This window comes from Boleophthalmus pectinirostris, unplaced genomic scaffold, assembly GCF_026225935.1.
Source record: "Boleophthalmus pectinirostris isolate CB_2022bp ecotype Guang Dong unplaced genomic scaffold, ASM2622593v1 HiC_scaffold_9, whole genome shotgun sequence".
NCBI lineage: Eukaryota > Metazoa > Chordata > Actinopteri > Gobiiformes > Gobiidae > Boleophthalmus > Boleophthalmus pectinirostris.
This window is the reverse complement of record NW_026571541.1, coordinates 33,685,665-33,709,486: the sequence shown is the minus strand read 5'-3', so window position 1 is coordinate 33,709,486 and position 23,822 is coordinate 33,685,665. Positions and strand designations below refer to the sequence as shown.

At 42.3% G+C, this 23,822-nt stretch overlaps 1 protein-coding gene across 1 annotated transcript in view; it reads right to left on the bottom strand.

The window, feature by feature from the left end:
- The window catches only part of LOC110172745 (unconventional myosin-XVIIIa-like), a 297,696-nt gene that overhangs the window by 60,337 nt on the left and 213,537 nt on the right, over window positions 1-23,822 (bottom strand). The window contains 2 exon segments of the mRNA XM_055166713.1: window positions 9,878-9,961; window positions 16,861-16,977. Of these exon segments, the coding sequence (XP_055022688.1) occupies window positions 9,878-9,961; window positions 16,861-16,977 (201 nt within the window).

Sequence of the window (23,822 nt, the reverse complement as noted above, 5' to 3'; positions counted from 1 at the left end):
ACATCCACATCACAAATCCAAAGAGACGTGGAGGAAATTCGGAGACACGACTGGTGGAGCCGGATCGAAGGACGACACAACGAGCATGAACTGAACGAATGGGATTATTTTTAACAAGAATAAACGTTTACATGATCGAGGAATGAGTTAATTCGGCTTTAAAATCGGAATAAACCTCCCACTTTCTTCAAAATTAAACTTAATTCCGATCATTTTCTTTAGGAATTAAGTGTTTACATGGTCTTTTTAAAGCAGAATTAACTTTTATTCAGAATTAAAGCTCTCATGTAAACAGTGTTGGTGAGTAACAGATTACATGTACCAGCGTTACGTAATCAGAGTACAAATTATGAGTAACTATTTATGAGTATTCAGTTACAGTTACTGTTTCAGTGAGTGGTAATTGGATTACAGTTACTTTGTTGAAATAAATGGATTACACGGCGGTATTTTCCTGTTTTCACATTCTGGGCTACATCCCTTTTTTTTTTTAAAAATTATTATTTTGGTAATTCCACTCATTGCCGGAAACACAAACAGAACACGACAATACGAGTTGCGTAAACGTCTTGTTAACGTTGGCGGCGTCAGTCACACAATGGACAATAGGGGTGTGCAAAAATATCGGAATATCGATATATTGTATCGTTTAATGTGATGGTACAGTATCGATATCGTGGGCTGCTGTATCGATATATCACCAAGAGTATTTTTACGTGTGTTTTACTAAATTATTTTGTTACAGAGCTACAGTTTTGTTGCTTGTGGAGTGAAAGGAAACTCATTTATGCGACACATTTGACATTTTGACACTGTTTTGAGGATTAAAATGTTTGTGTTTCATATGAACTTTAAACAAGAAGTGGTTTAACAAAGACTTTTAGTATCACAGCCATGATTTAGCCTTTATTTTTTATTGAACTGTATCGAATCGATTAGAAATATATCATATCGAATCGAAAGTGCACTGTATCGAGGTATGTATCGTATCGGCAACTTCTTAATGATACTCAGCCCTAATGGACAAGGTCGTTAATAATCTGATTCTGCATCGTTTTGAGTAAAAAACATCCAATATTACTGATTTTTACTGTGCTGAAAGTGTTTTTTAATAATATGACACTAACAGTAGGTGGACATAATTTCAGGCAGCAGTGATCTCATATAAAAATAATTTCTCTATCAATAATATTTTTTAACATGTTTAAGGAAAGTCTGGGCTTTTTTATTTTCTTTTAACAGACAAAACTTCTTACGTTCAGATCCTCGTCTTTGCTTCTCTACAGTAAAACAAAAGTCTGTTCATGGAGACTTGGGCTCAACAGACAATTTGAAGAAAACAAACAAGAATTTTCAGGATGTGTTTGGTACATTCATGTAGTTTTAAAAAGCATGACAATATCAAGTAATCCAAAGTATTCAGATTACGTTACTCACTTTAAGTAATTTAATGGTTTACGTTACAAACTACATTTTGGTGTATGTAATCTGTAATCTGTAAGTGAATACATTTTAAAAGTAACCTTCCCGACACTGCATGTAAACGTGCCAATCATGGTGAATAATTTGGACGTTTTGAATGTATAAATGTAAGTGGGGAAGAACTTTGGACCATCGCAAACTGTTTAAAAACTAGTTCTGATTTCCAAGTTTTTAAGAAAATCTACAGAAATTTCGGTAACACTTTATAATAACTACACCTTATTTAGCCTTAATAAAGCATGAACAAGGACTTAATTAATAATGAACAAAGACTTAATTAATAATGATTCACGCTTAGTAAGTACTTAATTAGCACTTGCACTTAATCTGCCTGTGCTGTAAATAGTTACTCATAATTATTTCATACTTAATTACTCATGAACTAACCATTTGAGCATTTATTAATGATTAGTAAACTATGAGATAATGATTTACTAATAATACAATGCAATGATAATTCAGGCTGCTGTTATCTGTTAGTTAGCTTTTCTAAAGTGAAGACTAATTATCCTTTATTAAGCATTTACTAAGCGTGAATCATTATTAATTAAGTCTTTATTCATGCTTTATTAAGGCTAAATAAGGTGTAGTTATTATAAAGTGTTACCAAAATTTCTACCAACAAAAAATAATCAAGCTGAAACCAAGATTTTTCCATGTAATAAAGTAAAATAAGTGTTGCCTCAGTACATATTTGAGGTTTTTAGGGTCAAAATAAGTCCACTGTTTGGTCTGTAAATATAAAAGGTTTCATTGTCCCTGAACTATGAAGTGCGCTGTTAGCCTGCTAGTTGTTGTTAACATAATAGTGATCGCAAAAACAGCGGCAGTTTTCTTTTCCCTCCAAAGTGAACGGGCCATATGTGGGTGAGCCTGGTTTATGGAGCCGAAATAACAAGGAAATAAAAGTTTATCCGCGAGCATATGGACAACGAGGTCTGCACCGGGGGGATTTCTGTTAAAGGTTTTTAATTAGTCCCAAAGATAAGATTTTTAAAGAGCGAGTATTTTACTTCTACTGCGAACACATAACATATTTAGATCACCGTGTTACCGTTTATTGTTTGGAAAAATGTTTTATAAGTTGTTTTGTATCATGTTTTTGTATATTTACGGAGAACTGTCGTGTGGGAGCGTGGGCGATGTAGGTTTGTGGGCACAGAATCGTACTTCTAGCCATAAAGAGGGTTTGAATAGAGCTTAAGAGAGATCGCTAGATTACTCAAACATGCATGGGGGTCCGGTCAAGCAGTAACGAAGGGAAACAGGGGCAGATTTTTTACATTGAAATGTCTGTCTCCTGTGATATTCTTTCAAGTTGTTGACAAAAAATTAAAAACTTATGTCGGTAACGGAGGGAATGAAATATGCAGTACTTTTTGGGCAATAAATCCAAACAGTGATAACTCTTGGTTCTCACTTACATATCCTTAACAAACTGGTTTGAATATTTGCTTCATATAGTTTTCTACCATATGGTACAAGATTAGATTGAAAAACCTCTTACTTTTTGACTAATGAGATTTTTTATTAAGAAAGTTCATGGTAACGGAGGGAAAAGTAACAGAGGGAAAATTGTGCAAACAAGTAGAAGGTTTTAGTTGGATTTTAATATTACTTGAAAGGAAACTATTTCTATAAAATTTTTTCATTTTAAATACGTTTATTTTTTATTTTTTATATCATATACCTTCATCAACAGTTCAAAGATCAACTAACACAAGATATGATGAAATACATCCATTTATTTACATGATTTGCAGGTGTTTGAAATTTGGGAAATCATTTTTGTTCCATGTTTCATACATGGTCTGTTTAAAACATATGTAACTTTAGAACCAAAAATGGTACAGAAAAAAGGTGAACAGTTTCATAAACTAGAGTACATATGTATCTGTTCAATACATTTTTATATCAGATGCATTAACTTGAATTTTTGGCCTTGTTGTTTACTTCTGCTTGACCGGGCCCATATGTTGTATTATACCACTGTGAACTTAAAAACTTTCTTGAAGATGTGGACACCTGTGGTTTATATTCAGGTGCGGCCTATATACGTACAATTTTAAAATTTGGTAAACATTTAGTTGATGTGGCTTATATTCAGGTGCGCTCAACAGTCTGGAAATTACGGTAATTTGTGTGTCGTGCATCTGTTTTCTGTTCCCCACTTAAGTTTTGTAGCGTGACGTTCACATTACTCCTTTCGCGTTTGTTTAGCCTCGAATACTAATCACTTATGTTTAATTTATGACTGTTTAATACTGCTTTTACTGCTCTGTTTATTCATTTTTATTCATTCTAATCATTCCTGCTACTGCAAAACAAAAGTAACCGAAAGTTTTGAGCAGCAGAGACTCTAACGCTGCTTCTCCACGACGCCATGTTTCAGTGGACAGAGGTCTGAAAACGCTGCAGGTCAGAAAAAAAGAAAAAAAAAAAAAAAAAGTGAAGTGTATTTTGGCAAAACAAACTTGAGTTAACCTTTTGCCTGAGACTGACAGATCTGAAATTGAAATTTTTGGAAATGCCTTTAAGGAACCAGAGTGAGACAGGGAAGTTTCCAAAGTTAAAAAAAAAAGTCAAGGCTAACTTTTTTATTATTTGGGCAGAAATCACGATGAGTAAAAATCTGAAACAAGAGTCAGGCAAAATTGGAGAATCATTTTTTTAAAAATGGAAGAAGAAAATTCAAAAGGGACAAAAAAGTAATATTCCAGTAACTTTTAACAGATCCTTCTTTGATTTGATTTAATTTAATGATGATTTCTCCTGGTGTGAAAGTGTTAAAGTTTGAAATTTTTGCAATTTTTTAAAGGTGCACAATGAAACCTTTCTGGTCAAAGTAAGAATCCAGGTATTTTGTCGGAATAAAAACAATTTAATAAGACTTTGTGGAACATTCTCGGTCAACCTTGTGCAGCGAAGATGGATTTTCTCAATAATTGTGAGTTCAAAAGCTCCCGAGAGTTTCTTTATCTACTGAAAATGCTCCAAACCCGTCTATTTAGAACAGCTTTAAATGTGTACAGTGTCCCTCGTTATGTTCGAAAAATAACCCGCGAAAGGTGAAATCTGCAAAATAGTCAACTTTATTTTTTACAATTATTATATCTGTTTTAAGTCTGTAAAACCCCTCAGCACAAACTTTTGCACTGCATAAGCCACGGACTGAACCAGGACTGAACCAGGACTAAACCAGGACTAACCCAGGACTAAACCAGGACTGAACCAAGACTAAACCAGGACTGAACCAAGACTAACCCAGGACTAAACCAGGACTAAACCAGGACTGAACCAAGACTAAACCAAAACTAACCCAGGACTGATTCCAGGACTGAAGAGGAGGACTAATCCAGGACTAAACCAGGACTAAACCAGGACTGAACCAAGACTAAACCAGGACTAACCCAGGACTAAACCAGGACTGAAGAGGAGGACTAATCCAGGACTAAACCAGGACTAAACCAGGACTAAACCACGACTGAACTAGGACTAAAACCAGGACTTAGACCAGGTCTAAACCAGGACTGAACCAAGACTAAACCAGGACTAACCCAGGACTAAACCAGGACTAAACCAGGACTGAAGAGGAGGACTAATCCAGGACTAAACCAGGACTGAACCAAGACTAAACCAAGACTGAACTAGGACTAAAACCAGGACTTAGACCAGGTCTAAACCAGGACTGAACCAAGACTAAACCAGGACTAACCCAGGACTAAACCAGGACTGAACCAAGACTAAACCAGGACTAACCCAGGACTGATTCCAGGACTGAAGAGGAGGACTAATCCAGGACTAAACCAGGACTAAACCAGGACTGAACCAGGACTAAAACCAGGACTTAGACCAGGTCTAAACCAGGACTAAACCAGGACTAAAATAGGACTAAACCAGGACTAAAATAGGACTAAAATAGGACTAAAACAGGACTAAACCAGGACTAAAATAGGACTAAACCAGGACTAAAACCAGGACTGAACTAGGACTAAAACCAGGACTTAGACCAGGTCTAAACCAGGACTGAACCAAGACTAAACCAGGACTAACCCAGGACTGATTTCAGGACTGAGGAGGAGGACTAATCCAGGACTAAACCAGGACTAAACCAGGACTAAACCAGGACTGAACTAGGACTAAAACCAGGACTTAGACCAGGTCTAAACCAGGACTGAACCAAGACTAAACCAGGACTAACCCAGGACTAAACCAGGACTAAAATAGGACTAAACCAGGACTGAAATAGGACTAAAATAGGACTAAAACAGGACTAAACCAGGACTAAAATAGGACTAAACCAGGACTAAAACCAGGACTAAAACCAGGACTAAATCAGGACTAAAACAGGATTTAACAGGACTAAATCCTGCTGTGTGGACGTGTCTCCTCCACTTCTATCAATAATATTTTTAATTTGGTTCAGTAAAGTTTGGGCTTTTTGTTTTTATTTTATCAGACAAAACTTCTTATGTTACGATATCTTAGTCTTTGCTTCTCTACAGCAAATCAAGTAATCCAGAGTATTCAGATTACATTACTCACTTTAAGTAATTTAATGGATTACGTTACAAACTACATTTTGGGGTCTGTAATCTGTAATCTGTAGGGGATTACATTTTAAAAGTCACCTTCCCAACACTGAATATCATACTGCGGAACATTCCAGGCAGAGCAACGACACATCCATAGAAACATCCCAACCAAAAAGTTACACAGTGCACCTTTATATCCAGACTAAAGCAGTGGACCACATCAGAACAGCTGGAGAACTCTTTGCGGAGCTTGTTTTAGCTTTTATCTCACCGTGATCACATTCAAGTTGGTGCAATTATCAAAACTCAAAATTGGAATGACATTTTTTACTCCTCTGCAAAGAACAAAAGACATAAAAAACAAAAAATAAAAAATAAAAATGGCTACCTGTAGTTTAAACCTTTGAAAACCTAACCCGCTTGTATTTCGGTTTTTCTCTCAAATATAAACCCTCCTGGAGTTTTTTCTTTTTTACAATGTACACTTTGAAACCTCTTTTTTAAAAACATTTCAAATTGAATCATAATCGGAATACTTGTCAGAGAAATCACAGATGCAGTTCTTTTTCCCGAAACGGTGCAGCCCGAGGAGGAGGAGCAGCTCTTGTATCTGTGGCTGCGTTCAGACTGCAGCCTGAAGTGACCCAAATCCGATTTTTTTGGCCCCTATGTTCCTGTATCTGATCTTTTAATGACAGTCTGAACGACACAGATCTGATTTTTTCAAATGTGACCCAGGACACTTGGATATGTGCTCCTGAAACTGATACATATCTGATCTTTTGACATGTGACTTCAGTGTGAACGGCCAAAGTGCATTCATCCACCTACACGTTATCAACAAGACACAAACGTCACTATTCTGCGCACTGAAGTAGGTGAAAATTGTTAATAAACTCCGTGTGACTGAAGTGAAGCACATCACCACTCACCACTCTTGGCTCCGTCTCCACATCCACACGTTCCTTTCAACGGACGTCGCTGCCGCTGCCCCACAAAACACCACGACCAAAAACCTCGTCCTTCTCCTTCTCAATCTCCTCCTTAAAACAAGTAAGTTGTTCATGTTCTGGCTCCGGTACGAGAGGAACTTTAAAATCTCCAGGTGCTCGATGCTGCGTCCATGTTTGGACAACTTCCGTAAACACAGAGACGCTCGCTGCGGTTGACGTCGTCGTGTCTCCAGTGTCACATGTGGGACACTTTCGGGCCGTTTAATGTTCACACTGGAGTCACATACAAGTCACATTTAATTGGAAATGTGAACGACCTCGCAAAAACATCGGATTTCACACAAAAAAAAAAAATCGGAATTGAGCGTTAAGCCCTGCAGTCTGAACGCAGCCTGAGTGTGATTGGTCTCGTTCCCGGGCGACAGCAGAGGCCTTGTTTCTGACACTAAACTCTGTGGATTTGTGCTCGCTGACGGAGCTTCATTTCACCAGCGCTGGGTTTGTCGAGAGGAGACAGAACACAGATGCAGATTTACCGCTATAAAAATATAAAAACTCACGGGCAGTGTTGAGAAGGTGACTTTTAAAATGTATTCCCTTACAAATTACAGATTACATACACCAAAATGTAGTTTGTAACGTAATTCATTAAATTACTTAAAGTGAGTAATGTAATCTGAATACTTTGGATTACTTGATTTGCTGTAGAGAAACAAAGATGAGGAAATCTTCACATAAGAAGTTTTGTCTGATAAAAGACAATGAAAAGCCCAGACTTTCCTTAACTGTATTAAAAATATTATTGATAGAAGAGGAGGAGACACAGTCCACGCTGCATGATTTAGTCCTGTTAAATCCCAGTTTAGTCCTGGTTTAGAACAGGGTTAGAACTGGTTTGGACCTGGGTTTAGACCTGGTTTAGTGTCCGGCAATGAGTGGAATTACCAAACAAAACAAAACAAACAAAAAAACGGAATAGCCCAAAATGTGATCACAGGAAAATCCCGCCGTGTAATCCATTTATTTCAACAAAGTAACTGTAATCCAATTACCACTCACTGAAACAGTAACTGTAACTGAATACAGTTACTCATAATTTGTACTCTGATTACATAATTCTGGTACATGTAATCTGTTACTCCCCAACTCGCACGGGGAAAAAAAAATCATCTAGAACACAAGATGATGCTTTGGTTTCACAATTTTTCACCGAAAACTAAACTAAACTTAAAAACGCGTTGTGTAACTTTTCTGGTGGAGGTTTTGTCAAATGCTTTTTTTTCTTTTTCTTTCTGTGAAGATGTTGCTGCTTTGGAATGTTTCGCAGTGTGGCTTTAAACCTTCCTATCTCCATGGAGACCAAACCAGACCAAGTTACGGGTCAGATCTGTGGAGAGGCGACCCCGCTCACAGAATGTCAGAATGTGGCTTTTTCAAGGTATTTTTGAGCTATAAAACCTCTTGTAATTGAATAAATGTAAAGTAAAGCTGTTTAATGTCACACTGCGGAACATTCAGGGCAGAGCGACGACGTATCCATAGTAACAGGTAGTTGACAGACTCCAAAAAGCTACATCGTGCACCTTTATGCAACGTAAACTTATTAAATCTCAACTCAAGAATAAAAAAAACAAAACGGTGCAGTGTGTAAATTTCTTATTAAAGCCATACTTCGGAACATTCATCAAGATTATAGCCAAAACAGCAATATCATCTCCATGGAGACGAGCAGGAGAAGGCCCTGCTCCAGGCCAAATACGAGTCAGGTTTGTGGAGTTTGTATGTTTGTCAGTGAAGTAAACACAACCAAAATGTGTAAAAAAAAAAGTAGTTTTGAGTCTATTTTTGGCCAAAAAAATGTTACGTACTGAAGCTTTAAGGAAACTGTCATGTACCATCTCGCCAGGTATAGATATTTTCTTTCACGGTAAAATCCTGGGAAGGTTTAACGGTATCAAAATTTGGATATCGCCCAACCCTAGTGTAGATTAAACCGATTTATCGTGAGAAAGACGAACAGGTTACAGCGCTACGCCACATTACAGGTCAGATCTGCGGAGAGTCGCCTCTATTCACAGAAGAAATGCTGTATTTCTGAGCAATAAAACCACCTGTAATGAATAAATGTTAGATGGAAATGTTTAATGTGATACCGAACCAATAATATCTCCATGGAAACAAGCAAGTCCCTCCACCAAAAGCACCTTTAAATAACTTTTATAAACCCAAGATAAGAGATCTACAAAGAGGAGTTTTCGTTTTAAGACCCGGGTCCCTTCAAAAACAATCGATTTTTTTTTTTTTTTTTTTTTTTGCCGTGTTCAATATTAAACCGAGGCTCAAATCAGAGGTGAAAACATGTCAAGCTTAAGTCGTCCATTGAGCTGAAATCACCCTGAAATGAGCTGTTCGCACTGTGTAATGTTCTTTTCAGTCTGAGTCGGGGTTGCCAGGTCTGCAGATTTTCATGCTGAATTAGAGAGCTGCTTTTTCCCCAGAGAAGAAAATGGGTCCGTGGGTTTGGGCAGAGCAATTTATGTCGAATGAGTTGGAATCCTTAGTGGTGCTGGACTGGTAAAAAGCGTCGGGGATTTGAGATTGCACCATATTTTCTGCAGTTTTTTTTTTTTTTTTTAGGAAGGTTTTGCTGTCGAAACCTGGCAACCCCTGCGCATACCGTGTTACTTTTAATCTTTACCGGGGCTGGACTGGTGAAATACATTTGGACTTAAAGTTACATCATATTTTCGGCGGTTTTTAGGAGGGTTTCGCTGTTGAAATCTGGAAATCTGTAGTCCTTCGTGGGGCTGGATTCGTAAAATACTTTGGGAATTGCGTCGTATATTTTGATTTTGAGGGTTTTTCTTTTTTGAAATCTGGTCACCCCGGGCTTCGCGTGGTTCTTACCTTCTCCTGGACCTCCTGCTTCTCCTTGAGGGCGTCCTCCAGCTGGGCCTGCAGGTCGCTGATCTGGTTCAGGTTCTGGGCCGACTAAAAAGAGACAGACAAGTGTTAATGGAGAGAAGAACGACAAGTATTATCCTGTTTTTTTATTGCATGTTCGTTTATGGTAACACGTTTGTTTATGTTTCAGCTTTTAAATTCACAAATTTTTTTATCGCACAATCACATTAAACTCCTCGTGGTTGAGTTTTAATCACAAAATGAGCCTATAGATTATGTATAATTTTGACACTTTTCTCTGCCTCACTGCATTTCTGCCTCTATGTCTCAGTGCCTCTCTCTCTCTGCTTCCCTGGATCTGTCTCTCTGCATCTGTCTCTCTTTCTCTCTGCATCTGTCTCTCTGCATCTGTCTCTCTGCATCTGTCTCTCTTTCTCTCTGCATCTGTCTCTCTGCATCTGTCTCTCTCTCTGCATCTCTCTGTCTCTCTGCATCTGTCTCTCTTTCTCTCTGCATCTGTCTGCATCTGTCTCTCTTTCTCTCTGCATCTGTCTCTCTTTCTCTCTCTCTGCTCTGTCTCTCTGCATCTGTCTCTCTTCTCTCTGCTCTCTCTGTCTCTCTGCATCTGTCTCTCTTTCTCTCTGCATCTGTCTCTCTTTCTCTCTGCATCTGTCTCTCTTTCTCTCTGCATCTGTCTCTCTTCTCTCTGCATCTGTCTCTCTTTCTCTCTGCATCTGTCTCTCTCTCTCTGCTCTGCATCTGTCTCTCTCTCTGTCTCTTATCTGTCTCTCTCTGCATCTCTCTGCATCTGTCTCTCTTGTCTCTCTGCATCTGTCTCTCTTTCTCTCTGCATCTGTCTCTCTTTCTCTCTGCATCTGTCTCTCTGCATCTGTCTCTCTGCTCTCTGCATCTGTCTCTCTTTCTCTCTGCATCTGTCTCTCTTTCTCTCTGCATCTGTCTCTCTCTCTGCATCTCTCTCTCTCTGCATCTGTCTCTCTGTCTCTCTGCATCTCTCTGTCTCTCTGCATCTGTCTCTCTCTGTGTCTCTCTGCATCTGTCTCTCTGCATCTGTCTCTCTCATCTGTCTCTCTGCATCTGTCTCTCTTTCTCTCTGCATCTGTCTCTCTGTCTCTCTGCATCTGTCTCTCTGCTCTCTGCTCTGTCTCTCTTCTCATCTGTCTCTCATCTGTCTCTCTTCTCTCTGCATCTGTCTCTCTTTCTCTCTCTCTCTGTCTCTCTTCTCTCTGTCTCTCTGCTCTGCATCTGTCTCTCTTCTGCATCTGTCTCTCTGTTCTCTCTTGTCTTCTGTCTGCATCTGTCTCTCTCTTCTCATCTGCTCTGTCTCTCTGCATCTGTCTCTCTTCTCTCTGCATCTGTCTCTTTCTCTCTCTCTGTCTCTCTGCATCTCTCTGCATCTGTCTCTCTGTTCTCTCTGTCTCTCTTTCTCTCTGCATCTGTCTCTCTCTTTCTCATCTGTCTCTCTTTCTCTCTGCATCTGTCTCTCTTTCTCTCTGCATCTGTCTCTCTTTCTCTCTGCATCTGTCTCTCTTTCTCTCTGCATCTGTCTCTCTCTCTCTCTCTGCATCTGCATCTGTCTCTCTCTCTTCTCTCTGCATCTGTCTCTCTGCATCTGTCTCTCTGCATCTGTCTCTCTGCATCTGTCTCTCTTTCTCTCTGCATCTGTCTCTCTTTCTCTCTGCATCTGTCTCTCTGCATCTGTCTCTCTTTCTCTCTGCATCTGTCTCTCTGCATCTGTCTCTCTCTCTGCATCTGTCTCTCTTTCTCTCTGCATCTGTCTCTCTTTCTCTCTGCATCTGTCTCTCTGCTTCTCTCTCTGCATCTGTCTCTCTTCTCTCTGCATCTGTCTCTCTTCTCTCTATCTGTCTCTCTCATCTCTTCTCATCTGTCTCTCTGCATCTGTCTCTCTTCTCTCTGCTCTCTCTCTGCATCTGTCTCTCTGTCTCTCTCTGCATCTCTCTGTCTCTCTGCATCTGTCTCTCTGCATCTGTCTCTGCTCTGTCTCTCTCTCTCTGCATCTGTCTCTCATCTGTCTCTCTTCTCTCTGCTTCTCTCTTTCTCTCATCTGTCTCTCTGCTCTCATCTGTCTCTCTGCTTCTCATCTGTCTCTCTGCATCTCTCTGCATCTGTCTCTCTTTCTCTCTGCATCTGTCTCTCTGCATCTGTCTCTCTGCATCTCTCTCTCTCTGCTCTGTCTCTCTTCTCCTCTGTCTCTCTGCATCTGTCTCTCTTTCTCTCTGCATCTGTCTCTCTTTCTCTCTGCATCTGTCTGCTCTGTCTCTCTGCATCTCTCTGCATCTCTCTTTCTCTCTGCATCTGTCTCTCTCTCTCTCTGCATCTGTCTCTCTTTCTCTCTGCATCTGTCTCTCTTTCTCTTGCATCTGTCTCTCTGCATCTGTCTCTCTGTCTGTCTCTCTTCTCTCTGCATCTGTCTCTCTGCATCTGTCTCTCTCTTCTCTCATCTGTCTCTCTGCATCTGTCTCTCTGCATCTGTCTCTCTTTCTCTCTGCATCTGTCTCTCTTTCTCTGCATCTGGTCTCTGTCTCTCTGCACTGTCTCTCTTTCTCTCTGCATCTGTCTCTCTCTCTCTCTCTGTCTCTCTGCTCTCTGCATCTTCTCTTTCTCTCTGCTCTCTCTCTGCATCTCTCTCTTCTCTCTGCATCTGTCTCTCTTTCTCTCTGCTCTGTCTCTCTTCTCTCTGCTCTCTGCTCTCTGCATCTGTCTCTTTTCTCTGCATCTGTCTCTCTGCTCTCTGCATCTGTCTCTCCTCGCATCTGTCTTCTCATCTGTCTCTCTGCATCTCTCTGCTCTGTTCTCTCTTCTCTCTGCTGTCTCTCTGCATCTGTCTCTCTTCTGCTCTCTCTCTCTCTTTCTCTCTGCATCTGTCTCTCTTTCTCTCTGCTCTCTGCATCTGTCTCTCTTCTCTCTCTCTCTCTCTCTGCATCTGTCTCTCTTTCTGCTCTCTGCATCTGTCTCTCTTTCTCTCTGCATCTGTCTCTCTTTCTCTCTGCTCTGCATCTGTCTCTCTTTCTCTCTGCTCTGTCTGTCTCTATCTGTCTCTCTGCATCTGTCTCTCTCTCTGCTCTCTCTCTTCTCTCTGCATCTGTCTCTCTTTCTCTCTGCATCTGTCTCTCTGCATCTGTCTCTCTGCATCTGTCTGCATCTGTCTCTCTGCTATCTGTCTCTCTGCATCTGTCTCTCTGCATCTGTCTCTCTCTCTGTCTCTCTGCATCTGTCTGCTCTCTGTTCTCTCTGCATCTGTCTCTCTTCTCTCTCTCTCTGCATCTGTCTCTGTCTCTCTTCTTCTCTTCATCTGTCTCTCTTTCTCTCTGCATCTGTCTCTCTCTCTCTCTCTCTGCTCTCTCATCTCTGTCTCTCTCTGCATCTGTCTCTCTGCATCTGCTCTCTCTCTCTCTCTGTCATCTGTCTCTCTGCTCTGTCTCTCTCTGCATCTGTCTCTCTTTCTCTCTCTCATCTGTCTCTCTCTTCTCTCTGCATCTGTCTCTCTTTCTCTCTCTGCATCTGTCTGCATCTCTCTTCTCTCTGCATCTGTCTCTCTGCATCTGTCTCTCTGCATCTGTCTCTCTCTCTGCTCTGCTCTCTCTCTGCATCTGCATCTGTCTCTCTGCATCTGTCTCTCTGCATCTGTCTCTCTTCTGCATCTCTCTGCATCTGTCTCTCTCTCTCGCATCTGTCTGCATCTCTCTCTTCTCTCTGATCTGTCTCTCTCTGCATCTGTCTCTCTTTCTCTCTGCATCTGTCTGCATCTGTCTGCATCTCTCTCTCTGCATCTGTCTCTCTCTTCTCTCTGCATCTGTCTTCTCCTGCATCTGTCTCTCTCTCTGCATCTGTCTTCTCTCTGCATCTGTCTCTCTTCTCTCTCTCTTCTGTATCTCTCTCTGTCTCTCTGCATCTGTCTCTCTTCTCTTTCTCTCTGCATCTGTCTCTCTGCATCTGTCTCTCTATGTCTGTCTCACTGTCTCAGTTCCTCTCTCTCTCTGCCTCCCTGGATGTGCCTTCTTGGATCTGTATCTGTCTCTCTGCATCTGTCTGTCTCTCTGCCTCTCTATATCTCTACCTTTGTCTCTTTGTCTGTTTCTATATCTGTCTCTCTGCTTTTTCCTCTGTCTCTGTGTCTCTCTTTCTCTCTGCATCTGCATCTGTCTCTCTCCTTCTCTGTCTCCGTCTCTCTGCTTCTCTGTCTCCATCTCTCTGCTTCTCTGTCTGTCTGCTTCTCTGTCTCTGTCTCTCTGCTTCTCTGTCTGTCTCTCTGCTTCTATATCTACATCTCTCTGCATCTCTGTCTCGCTTCCTCTGTCTCGCTTCATCTGTCTCTCTGCATCTGTCTCTTTCTCTCTGCCTCTTTCTCTCCGCACCTGCATCTCTGTCTCCCTGCACCTGTGTCTGTGTCTCTACATCTGTCTCTTTCTCTCTTCATCTGTCTCTCTTTCTCTCTTCATCTGTCTCTGCTTCTCTGTCTGTCTCTCTGCTTCTCTGTCTGTCTCTCTGCTTCTCTGTCTGTCTCTCTGTTTCTATATCTACGTCTCTCTGCATCTCTGCATCTCTGTCTCTCTGCATCTGCCTCTTTTGCTCTGCCTCTGTCTTTCTCTCTCTCTGAATCTCTGTCTCCTCGTCCATCTGCCTCTGCCTCCTGAGACTCGGCTCTGATGGGACACGTCTGAAAACTGCGGGGAGCTTTTTACTCACAACATTAGCTCTCCATGGCAACAAGAGACTCTCCAATCTCAAGAGGAGGGAGTTGGATTCATTAAGGGGAATGCATTAGATCTGCTCTTTTCAAATATAGAACGAACAGAATCTCGGGGAGAAGAGTAAATATCCTCCAGATATTGAGGGAAGCAGAAGAAGCAATTAAAGCTGCATTGCGTAACATTTTTGCCATCTGCTTATTTGCATGGAGATTGGGGATGTTATTGCTTTGGCGTAGAATGTTCCGCAGTATATCACCGAACGTATGGAGAGTAGAAAGTGACACCAGGTCAAGTTAGAGGTCAAATACTCACATGTGCATTTTTCTAAAATTGCAAGAATAAAAACATTTGTTGAATAAAAGACGGATACGCCAAAGGAGGAATTCAATTTGTCACCTGGACAAACGTTTATTTAGGTTGAAAACTAGTGACGGGCAAATGAGTCGGAGCTCCGGAGCGCGTCTCGTTCTTTCTGAAACAAATTTCTCCACAGCACTGCCTCGGAGCTCGTCTCGCAGCAGCCGCTCACGTGACCGAAGTGTCGAAGTGTGGGTCCCTCCCCCGACTGCTTCGCTCTGCGTGTCAGTCGCTTCAGTGTATCGAAGCGTTTCATTGGCTCGGTGAATGTTCCGCTCTGCGATTGGTTCAGAGCGCTTCTGTGGTTTGACGAGCGCTAAACTGCTACAGTATAAAAGATGCACCAATATTTCTTAAAAATGTTGGGTAGTGAGGAGTGTCGTGTGACGATAGTGGTGATTTTGGCGACTTTTGGCATTTGTTTCATTTTCGATGGCATCTACAAGTGGAAAAAAGCGATCCATGGTTTGGGATCACTTTGGTCTAATTCCACCTAACAAGATAACACCTATTTTCTTATTTACAGCTGCTATTTATGTTGCTCTTTACATAATATTTTTAATCATCATTATTGTTGTTGTTGTTAGGTACAGTGTCGCTCTGCACATAAGTACTGTCTAACACTAACAATACTTCATTTTATACATATTTTATGTACGACTGGACTAATTTTAGAGTTTGCACATATTTATTTTATGCGCAACTACAGCCAAATACGCACGGATTTCTATTCTATGCGCACAAATATTTTTGAAAGCTTTCTTACTCCATATTCACAGCTCTTCGCTGATTGGCCGGTGCGCGGTCTACAACTTTCGGGGTTCTTGCCAACAGTCTAGTGTATTCCGATTCCTGACCTAGTCGCTGGAAAGAATTGAAACTGAGCAGAGGCACTAGGAAGAATTGTCTTTCCTAACAAAAATTGCTTCTTTAACTCCCTTCTCAAACCAATTCTTTTCTCTGGCTCAGATCTGTACCTCACTGTGCTCAAAGGAGTGTCCTGTGGCTTTAAGATGGAGATGTACAGCAGACTGAGGTCCTGTGTTGCTCTCTCGTCTGTGTTGGTTTTATTTCTCCAGTTTTCACTACACTAAATGAACTAAACCACATTTGTTGCTTTGTTTGTGACTCGGCGTTTTGTTCTTTAGGTGGATCCGTTTCTGTCTTAAAATGTTTGTAGGTTTGAAATTGAAATGCTTTAGAGCTAAATAAACGTTTGTCCGGTTTGCCGTTAATTCTACCTGGACGACTGAGGGATTCTACACACACACACACACCACACAAGACGGATATGTTTAATGCCATACTGCGGAACATTCCAGGTAGAACAGAGAGTGAGTAAACGGTTGTCAGAATAATTTTATTATCCCATATTTGCTAAATACTTGTGTGATATTCTAGGCCTATGAGTTAACCATTTATGTAACTACAATTCTTTGATTTATAATGTACCAATCACTTGTATGAAAATGAATAACCTCTGTGTGTTTGACAACTGTGTGCAGTGTCCTATCGCTCTAGTGAACCTCGAGATGATTCCTCACATGAAGCCAACTCCCACTGTCACACATGCAAGAGTTATGATGGTGTCTGTCCAAACCTAAGGCACCTCCTGATTGTTAATCATGTTTTATGTGTTTATACTATGCATAGCTTCATCAGTTTGTTATTATGTCTTTGCTGTTTCCCCTTCCCCTTGAGAATTATCATTCTGTAACTAGGGCCTCCTAATGAAATAAAAAGAGGAGAACGGCCTTGAGGCATCAGAACGTGTGGAGACTGTTGGTTTTGTTGCCCACTCTCTGCCCGTTCTCCTCGCGAGTAAAACTGAATTAATCTCTTGTCTTTCTTCTTGTTTACAATGTTTAGGCAGACCTAACAACGGTACAGATGACAGACCTGCGCCACTGCGGCCTTGTGTTTCTTCATGAGCTCGTTCAGATCCTCCTGGTCCTCCTCCATTCTGGACTGGATGTCGTTCTTCTCCCTCTGCAGACGACTCAGCTGCTCCTCCAGCTGCAAAAACACAAAACGACACACGGTCAGTGCAGAGAAGGGAATCGGTTTATCGGTTTCGGACGATATCTGTGATTCTGTGGGATTTCCTCAGACAACGATTGGTCCGATATCGAAAATCTAGACGATATTTGGGACTGATAAGTTTTTCTGCACTGCCCAGAGAGGAAAGAGTGAGAGGAGAGAAAGAGAGGAGGAAAAGAGTGAAAGAGAGGAGGAGAAGAAGAAACGGAGAGTGGGTAAAGGTAGAGAGGAGAGGAAGAGAGAAAGTGAAAAGTGAATTTGTAAATGTGTTTTTTATTATTATAACATACATTTGGGCGTAATTAATATCTGCAAAAAAAAAAAAAGAGGAGGAGGAGGAGAAGAGAGTGAGAGGACTTTGACTTTTAATAAAACATTTATTTTGTCATTTGTCACTTAAAACTGTACAAAAAAACCCCAACAATAACAAAAAAAAAGAGAAAGAGAGGAGGAGAGAGAGCAAGAAGAAGAGAGACAGGAGAGAGAGACAGAAAGAGAGAGGAGGAAAGAGAGAGGAAGAAAAAGAGACAGGAGAAGAAAGAGAGAGAGGAGAGAGAGAGAGAAGAGAGAGGGGAAGAAAGAGGACGAGAATGAGGCGAGAAGAAAGAGAGTGGAGAAGAGAGAGAAAAAGAGAGGAGGAAAGAGAGGGGAGAGGGGGAAGAAAGAGAGAGACAGAGAAGAGAGAGAGCGAGAAGGAAAGAGGAAGAAAGAGAGGAGAGGAGAAGAGAGAGAGAAAGAGAAGGAGGAGAGAGAGGGAGAGAGAGAGAAGGAGGAAGAGAGCAGGAGAAGAAAGAAAGAGTAGAAGAGAAGAGAGAGACAGAGAGAGAGAGAGGGAGAGAGAGGAGAGAGAGAGAGAGGAAGACGAGAGAGGAGAGAGAGGAGAGAGAGAGAGGAGGAGAGAGGAAGAAGAGAGGACAGGAGAGAGAGGGAGGAGAAAGAGGAGGAAGAGAAGGAACAAGAGAGACAGGAGAAGAGAGAGAAAGAGAGAGAGGAGAAAAAAGATAGGAAGAAAGAGGAGGAGAGAAGAGAGAGAGAGAGAGAGAGAGAGGGAAGACACGGGGGAACAGGAGAAGCGAGAGAGAGAGAAAGAGAGGAGGAGAGAGAGAGAAAAGAGAGGAGGAAAGAGAGGGGAGAGGGGGAAGAAAGAGAGAGACAGGAGAAGAGAGAGAGCGAGAAGGAAAGAGGAAGAAAGAGAGGAGAGGAGAAGAGAGAGAGAAAGGAGGAAAGAGAGAGGAAAGAGAGAGAAAGAGGAAGAAAGAAGAAAGAAAGAGTAGAAAGAGAGAGAGAAAGAGACAGAGAAGAGAGAGAGAAAGCGAGAGAGACAGGGGAGAGAGAGAGAGAAGAGAGAGGAGGACGGAGAGGAGGAGGAGAGAGAGAGAGACAGGAGGAGAAGAGAGATAGAGAGAAAGGGAGAAAAAGACAGGAGGAGAAAGACAGAGAGAAAAGAAAAAGGAAGAAAAACAGGAGGAGAGAGGGAGGAAAGAGAGAGAGGAGGAGAGAGGAAGAAAGCAACAGGAGAGAGAGGAGAGGGAGAGAAAGAGGAGAGAGGAGAAGAAAAGCAAGAGAGACAGGAGAAGAGAGAGAAAGAGAGAGAGGAGAAAAAAGATAGGAGGAGAAAGAGGAGAGAGAGAGAGAGGGAAGAAGGGGGGAACAGGAGAAGCGAGAGAGAGAGAAAGAGAGGAGGAGGAGAGAGGAAAAAGAAGGGAAAGAGAGGGGAGGGAGAGAGAAGAGAGAGAGAAGAGAAGAGAGAGAAGAAGGAAAGAGGAAGAAAGGAAGAGAGAGAAGGAGAGAAGAGGAAAGAAAGAAGAGAGGAAGAGAGAGAGAAAGGAGGAGAGAGAGAGGAAGAAAGAAAGACAGTAGAAGAGAGAGAGAAAGAGACAGGAGAAGAGAGAGAGAGAGAAAGAAAGAGAGGAGACAGGGAGAGAAGAGAGAGAGAGAGAGAGAGAGAGAGAGAGGGAGGACGAAAGGGAGGAGGAGAGAGGAAGATAGAGAGAAAGGGAAGAAAAAGACAGGAGGAGAGAGGGAGGAAAGAGAGAGGAGAGAGGAAGAAAGCGACAGGAGAGAGAGAGAGAGGGGAGAAAGAGGAGGAGAGAGACAGGAAGCAAGAGAGACAGGAGAAGAGAGAGAGAGAGAGAGAGAGAGAGAGAGAGGGAAGACGGGGGGAACAGAGAAGAAAAAAGAGAGAGAAAGAGAGGAGGAGGAGAGAGAAACAAGAAAGAGAACCTGAAGAATCACGAATACAAATATCTTAAATTCTTACTACACCTCCTCCCTCTTTCTCTCTCTCTCTCTCTCTCTGCTCCTCACGTCCAACTGCCCTTCGTCTTGTACATCCCTCCCTCCTCTCCTCCTCTCCTCCTCTGACGTGGGCGAGCGTCGTCTCTCCGTTTATTTAAGCCCCCGACTCATAAACGACAAGTGTAATTAGCTTACACCTTTAGCACCGCAGCCGAGGGACCCGCGCCGCGCTAATCCTATTTAGGTAATGAGGGATAATGCAGAGGGATGGAGAGAGGAGAGGAACGAGGGATGAGCCCAAATGATGGATAATACGGGGAGTCAAGTACGGAGGGAGAGAGGGAAGAGAGAAGAGAGGGAGAGAGGAAAGAGGAGGAGGGTTAATAAATGATGAGTAATATGGAGATTCAAGTAGGTTAATAAACTCATTTAAGAAGGAAAGAAAGAGAGAGAGAGAAAGAAGACGGGAAGAAAGAGAGAGGGAGGAAAGAGGGAAATAATGAGGGGATTCAAGTACGGGATAATAAACTCAAGACGAGGAAGAAGAGAGAAGAAGAGCAAAGAGAATGTGAGAGACAAGAAAAGATGAAAGGAGAGAGAGAAGATATGAAGGAGGGAGCGGAGAGAGATGGAAAAGAGAGAGAGAGAGAGAGAGAGAGAGATGAGAGGGGGATGAGGTGACAGCCGAGCTCGAATCTGATTAAAGATTTCCAAAGATAGAACAGAAATCAAAAAGAGCGTCTCGGGTTATTATCGGGGGAAAGGTTTATTTGTGTTTTGTTTACAAGAGAAACACGCGAAGAACAGAGAGAAAGAAGAGAGGAGAGAGAAGAAAGGAGGAGAGGAGAGCGAGAGAGGGAGAGAACAGAGAGAAGAGACAGTAAGAGGGGGAAGGGAGAAGAGAGAGAGAACGGTGGAGGGGAGAAGGAGAGAGAGGGAGACAGGAGTGAGGGGGGAGAGAAAAAGAACAGAGGAGGAGAGAGGAGGCAGAGAGGGACAGAAGAGGAGAGAGGGAGAGAGAGAAGAGCAAAGAGAAGGAGAGAGAGAGAGAGTGAGAGAGAGAAGAGCGAAGAGAAGGAGAGAGAGAGAGAGAGGGACAGAAGAGAGGAGAGAGAGATGGAGAGAGGGAGTGAGAGAGATAGAACAGAGAAGGAGAGAGGAAGAGAGGGTGAGAGAGAGGGGGGAGAAGAGAGGAGAAGAGAGAGAGAGGTATAGAGAACAGAGGAGGAGAGAGAGGGGGGAGAAGAGAGAGGGAGAGAGAGAAGAGCGAAGAGAAGGAGAGAGAGAGAGAGATGGACAGAAGAGGAGAGAGAGATGGAGAGAGAGAGAAGAGCGAAGAGAAGGAGAGAGAAGAGAGATGGACAGAAGAGGAGAGAGAGGGAGAGAGAGAAGAGCAAAGAGAAGGAGAGAGAGAGAGGGGGACAGAAGAGAGGAGAGAGAGATGGAGAGAGGGAGTGAGAGAGATAGAACAGAGGAGGAGAGAGGAAGAGAGGGTGAGAGAGAGGGGGGAGAAGAGAGGAGGAGAGAGAGGGGGGAGAAGAGAGAGGGAGAGAGAGGACAGAGAGGAGGAGGAGGAGAGAGAGAGAGATGGACAGAAGAGGAGAGAGAGGGAGAGAGAGAAGAGCAAAGAGAAGGAGAGAGAGAGAGAGAGGGGGACAGAAGAGAGGAGAGAGAGATGGAGAGAGGGAGTGAGAGAGATAGAACAGAGAGAGAGAGAGAGAGAGAGAAGAGAGGGAGAGAGAGAGAGAGAGAGGGAGAGGTATAGAGAACAGAGGAGGAGAGAGAGGGAGAGAGAGGACAGAGAGGAGGAGGAGGAGAGAGAGAGAGAACAGAGGAGAGAGGAGGAGATTAAGAGAGAAAGAGAAGAGAGAGGGAGGAAAGAGAGATAAAGGTAAACAGTGAACAGAGAGGAGGGGGGAGAGAGGAAGAGAGAGAGAGAACAGAGAGGAGAGAGAGGAAAAAGAGGACAGAGGAGGAGAGAGGGGATAGGGGAAGAGAGAGCAAGAGAGAGGAGAGAGGAGAGTAAGAGAGAGAGAGGAAAGAGAGAGAAAGGGAAAGAGAGAACAGAGGAGAGAGCGAGGAGAGGAGAGAGAGAAAGAGAGAGAGACAGCAAACAGAGAGAAAGAGAGAGAAGAGAGGAGAGAAAAAGAGAGAAGTGAGAGAAAGGGAGAGAGAGAACAGAAGAGGAGGGAGAGGAGAGAGAGAAGAGAGAAAGGAAAGAGAGAGAGACAGAGGAGGAGGGAAAGAGAGAGGGAGATAGAGAGAGAGAGAAGAGAGAGAAGAGAGAGGGAGGAGGAGAGAAGAGAAAGAGAGAGAGAGGGACAGAGAGAACAGAGAGGAGACAGAGGAAAAGAGAGAACAGAGGAGGAGAGAAGGGAGGGGGGAGAGAGAGAGAGGGGAGTGAACAGAGAGAAAGAGACAGAAGAGAGGAGAGAGAAAGAGAGAGCAGCGAGAGAAAAGGAGAGCGAGAACCGAGGAGGAGAGACAGTAAGAGAGAGAGAACAGAAGAGGAGAGCGAGGGAGAGAGAAAAAGGGAGAGAGAGAACAGAGGAAGAGAAAGAGAGGGGGGGAGAGGAAGAGAGAGAGGAGAGGAGAGAACAGAGAGGGAGAGAAAGAGGAGGAGACAGCGAGAGGATGGAGAGTCAGGGGACACAGACGGAGAGATGAGACGAGAGAGAAGACGAGAGAGGAAAGAGCGAGAGGAAAAGGAGGCAGATTAGACGAGAAGAAGAGAGTGGGGAGGAGGAGTGGCAGAAAGGAGGAAAAGAGTGAAAGAGGAGGAGAGAAAGAGAGAGAGAGAAAGAAGAGAGGAAGGTGTGCGCTGTGAGAAAGAGCTAAAAATACCTGAAGAGAATCTGGGGCAAATTCGTTTACATATAAGAGGTTTGAGTTGAGACGTGCCCTCGTTGGAACTGATCATTTACAATAAGCGTGAGGACGGCCTCTATTTTAAAGCTGCACTCTGTCACTTTTCTGAAGGAGGGTACACTTCCTGCCCGTCTCCGTGGAGATGTGAAAGTTTTTCCTAAAGATACATGGCAAGATCTACGGAGAGGCTGCGCTGCCCACAACAGTAAAGCAGGTTTTTCAAGGTGTTTTTGAGCATTTGAGTAAGATTAATGCCACATTGTGAAACATTCTAGGCAAAGCAACGGCATCTCCATGGAAACAATAAAGCATGTACAATCCAAAACCTTAAAGTGGAGGTATTACAACATATTTGGGCCCGGTCAAGCAGAAGTAAACAACAAGGCCAAAAATTCAATTTAATGCATCTGATATAAAAATGTATTGAACAGATACATATGTACTCTAGTTTATGAAACTGTTGACCTTTTTTCTGTACCATTTTTGGTTCTAAAGTTCCATACGTTTTAAACAGACCATGTATGAAACATGGAACAAAAATTATTTCCCAAATTTCAAAGACCTGAAAATCATGTAAATAAATGGATGTATTTCATCATATCTTGTGTTATTCCATCTTTGAACTGTTGATGAAGGTACATGATTTTTAAAAAAAAAAAGTATTTAAAATGATAAAAAATTTGCTTGGAAGGACTGACATATTTTGTATAGAAATAGTTTCCTTTCATTTTGAAGTAATATTAAAGTATTCAGAAGAAAAAAGTTGACAAATTATGTAAAATCCTGCACCTTCTACTTGTTTGACAATTTTCCCTCCGTTACTTTTCCCTCCGTTACCATGAACTTTCTTAATAAAAAATCTCATGAGTCAAAAAGTAAGAGGTTTTTCAACCTAATCTTGTACCATATGGTAGAAAACTATTTGAAGCAAATATTCAAACCAGTTTGTTAAGGATATGTAAGTGAGAACCAAGAGTTATCACTGTTTGGATTTATTGCCCAAAAAGTGCTGCATATTTCATTCCCTCCGTTACCGACATGAGTTTTTAAATTTTTGTTTAACTTGACCCTGTTGGAGTGTAACTCTTTCCTACATTCTGATACTTTACTTATTTCAATAGTCCCTCTAGTTTCTGAATAAGAGACATTTGAATGTAAAAAATCTGCCCCTGTTTCCCTCCGTTACCACTTGACCAGGACCCATTTAGATCACCGTGTTGCCAGAGCTCGAAGCTGAGGCTTGGACCCCGCGGAGGCTCGGAGTCAAAGCTCGGAGTCTGCTCTGGTCCCGATCTGGTCTTGGTCTGGTCCCGGTCTAGTCTTGGTCTGGTCCCAGGTCTGGTCCAGGTCTAGTCTTGGTCTGGTCCCAGACCTGGATCAGTCCCGGTTCAGTCCGTATGCAGTGCAAAAGTCCAACATCACAGTCATGGGAGTCACGTAAACGGGAAACGGCCGTGTTACAGACAGTGGGTTTTATATGCGTAAACGGCTGTTATCTGTTTTTTCCATTTTTCATTTAAACACAAAATCGAAAACTGAAAAAACAAATCATTATCTGTTTTTCATTTTGGTTTTGGAGAAAAATAATGAAGAAAAGTGTTGTTTGTTTCATTTTCTTATTTTTGGTTTTATATTGAAAAACGAATGAACAAATGATACACAGATTATTTATAGTTGTGGGTCCCTGGCCTGAAAAACACTGAAGACCCCTGATT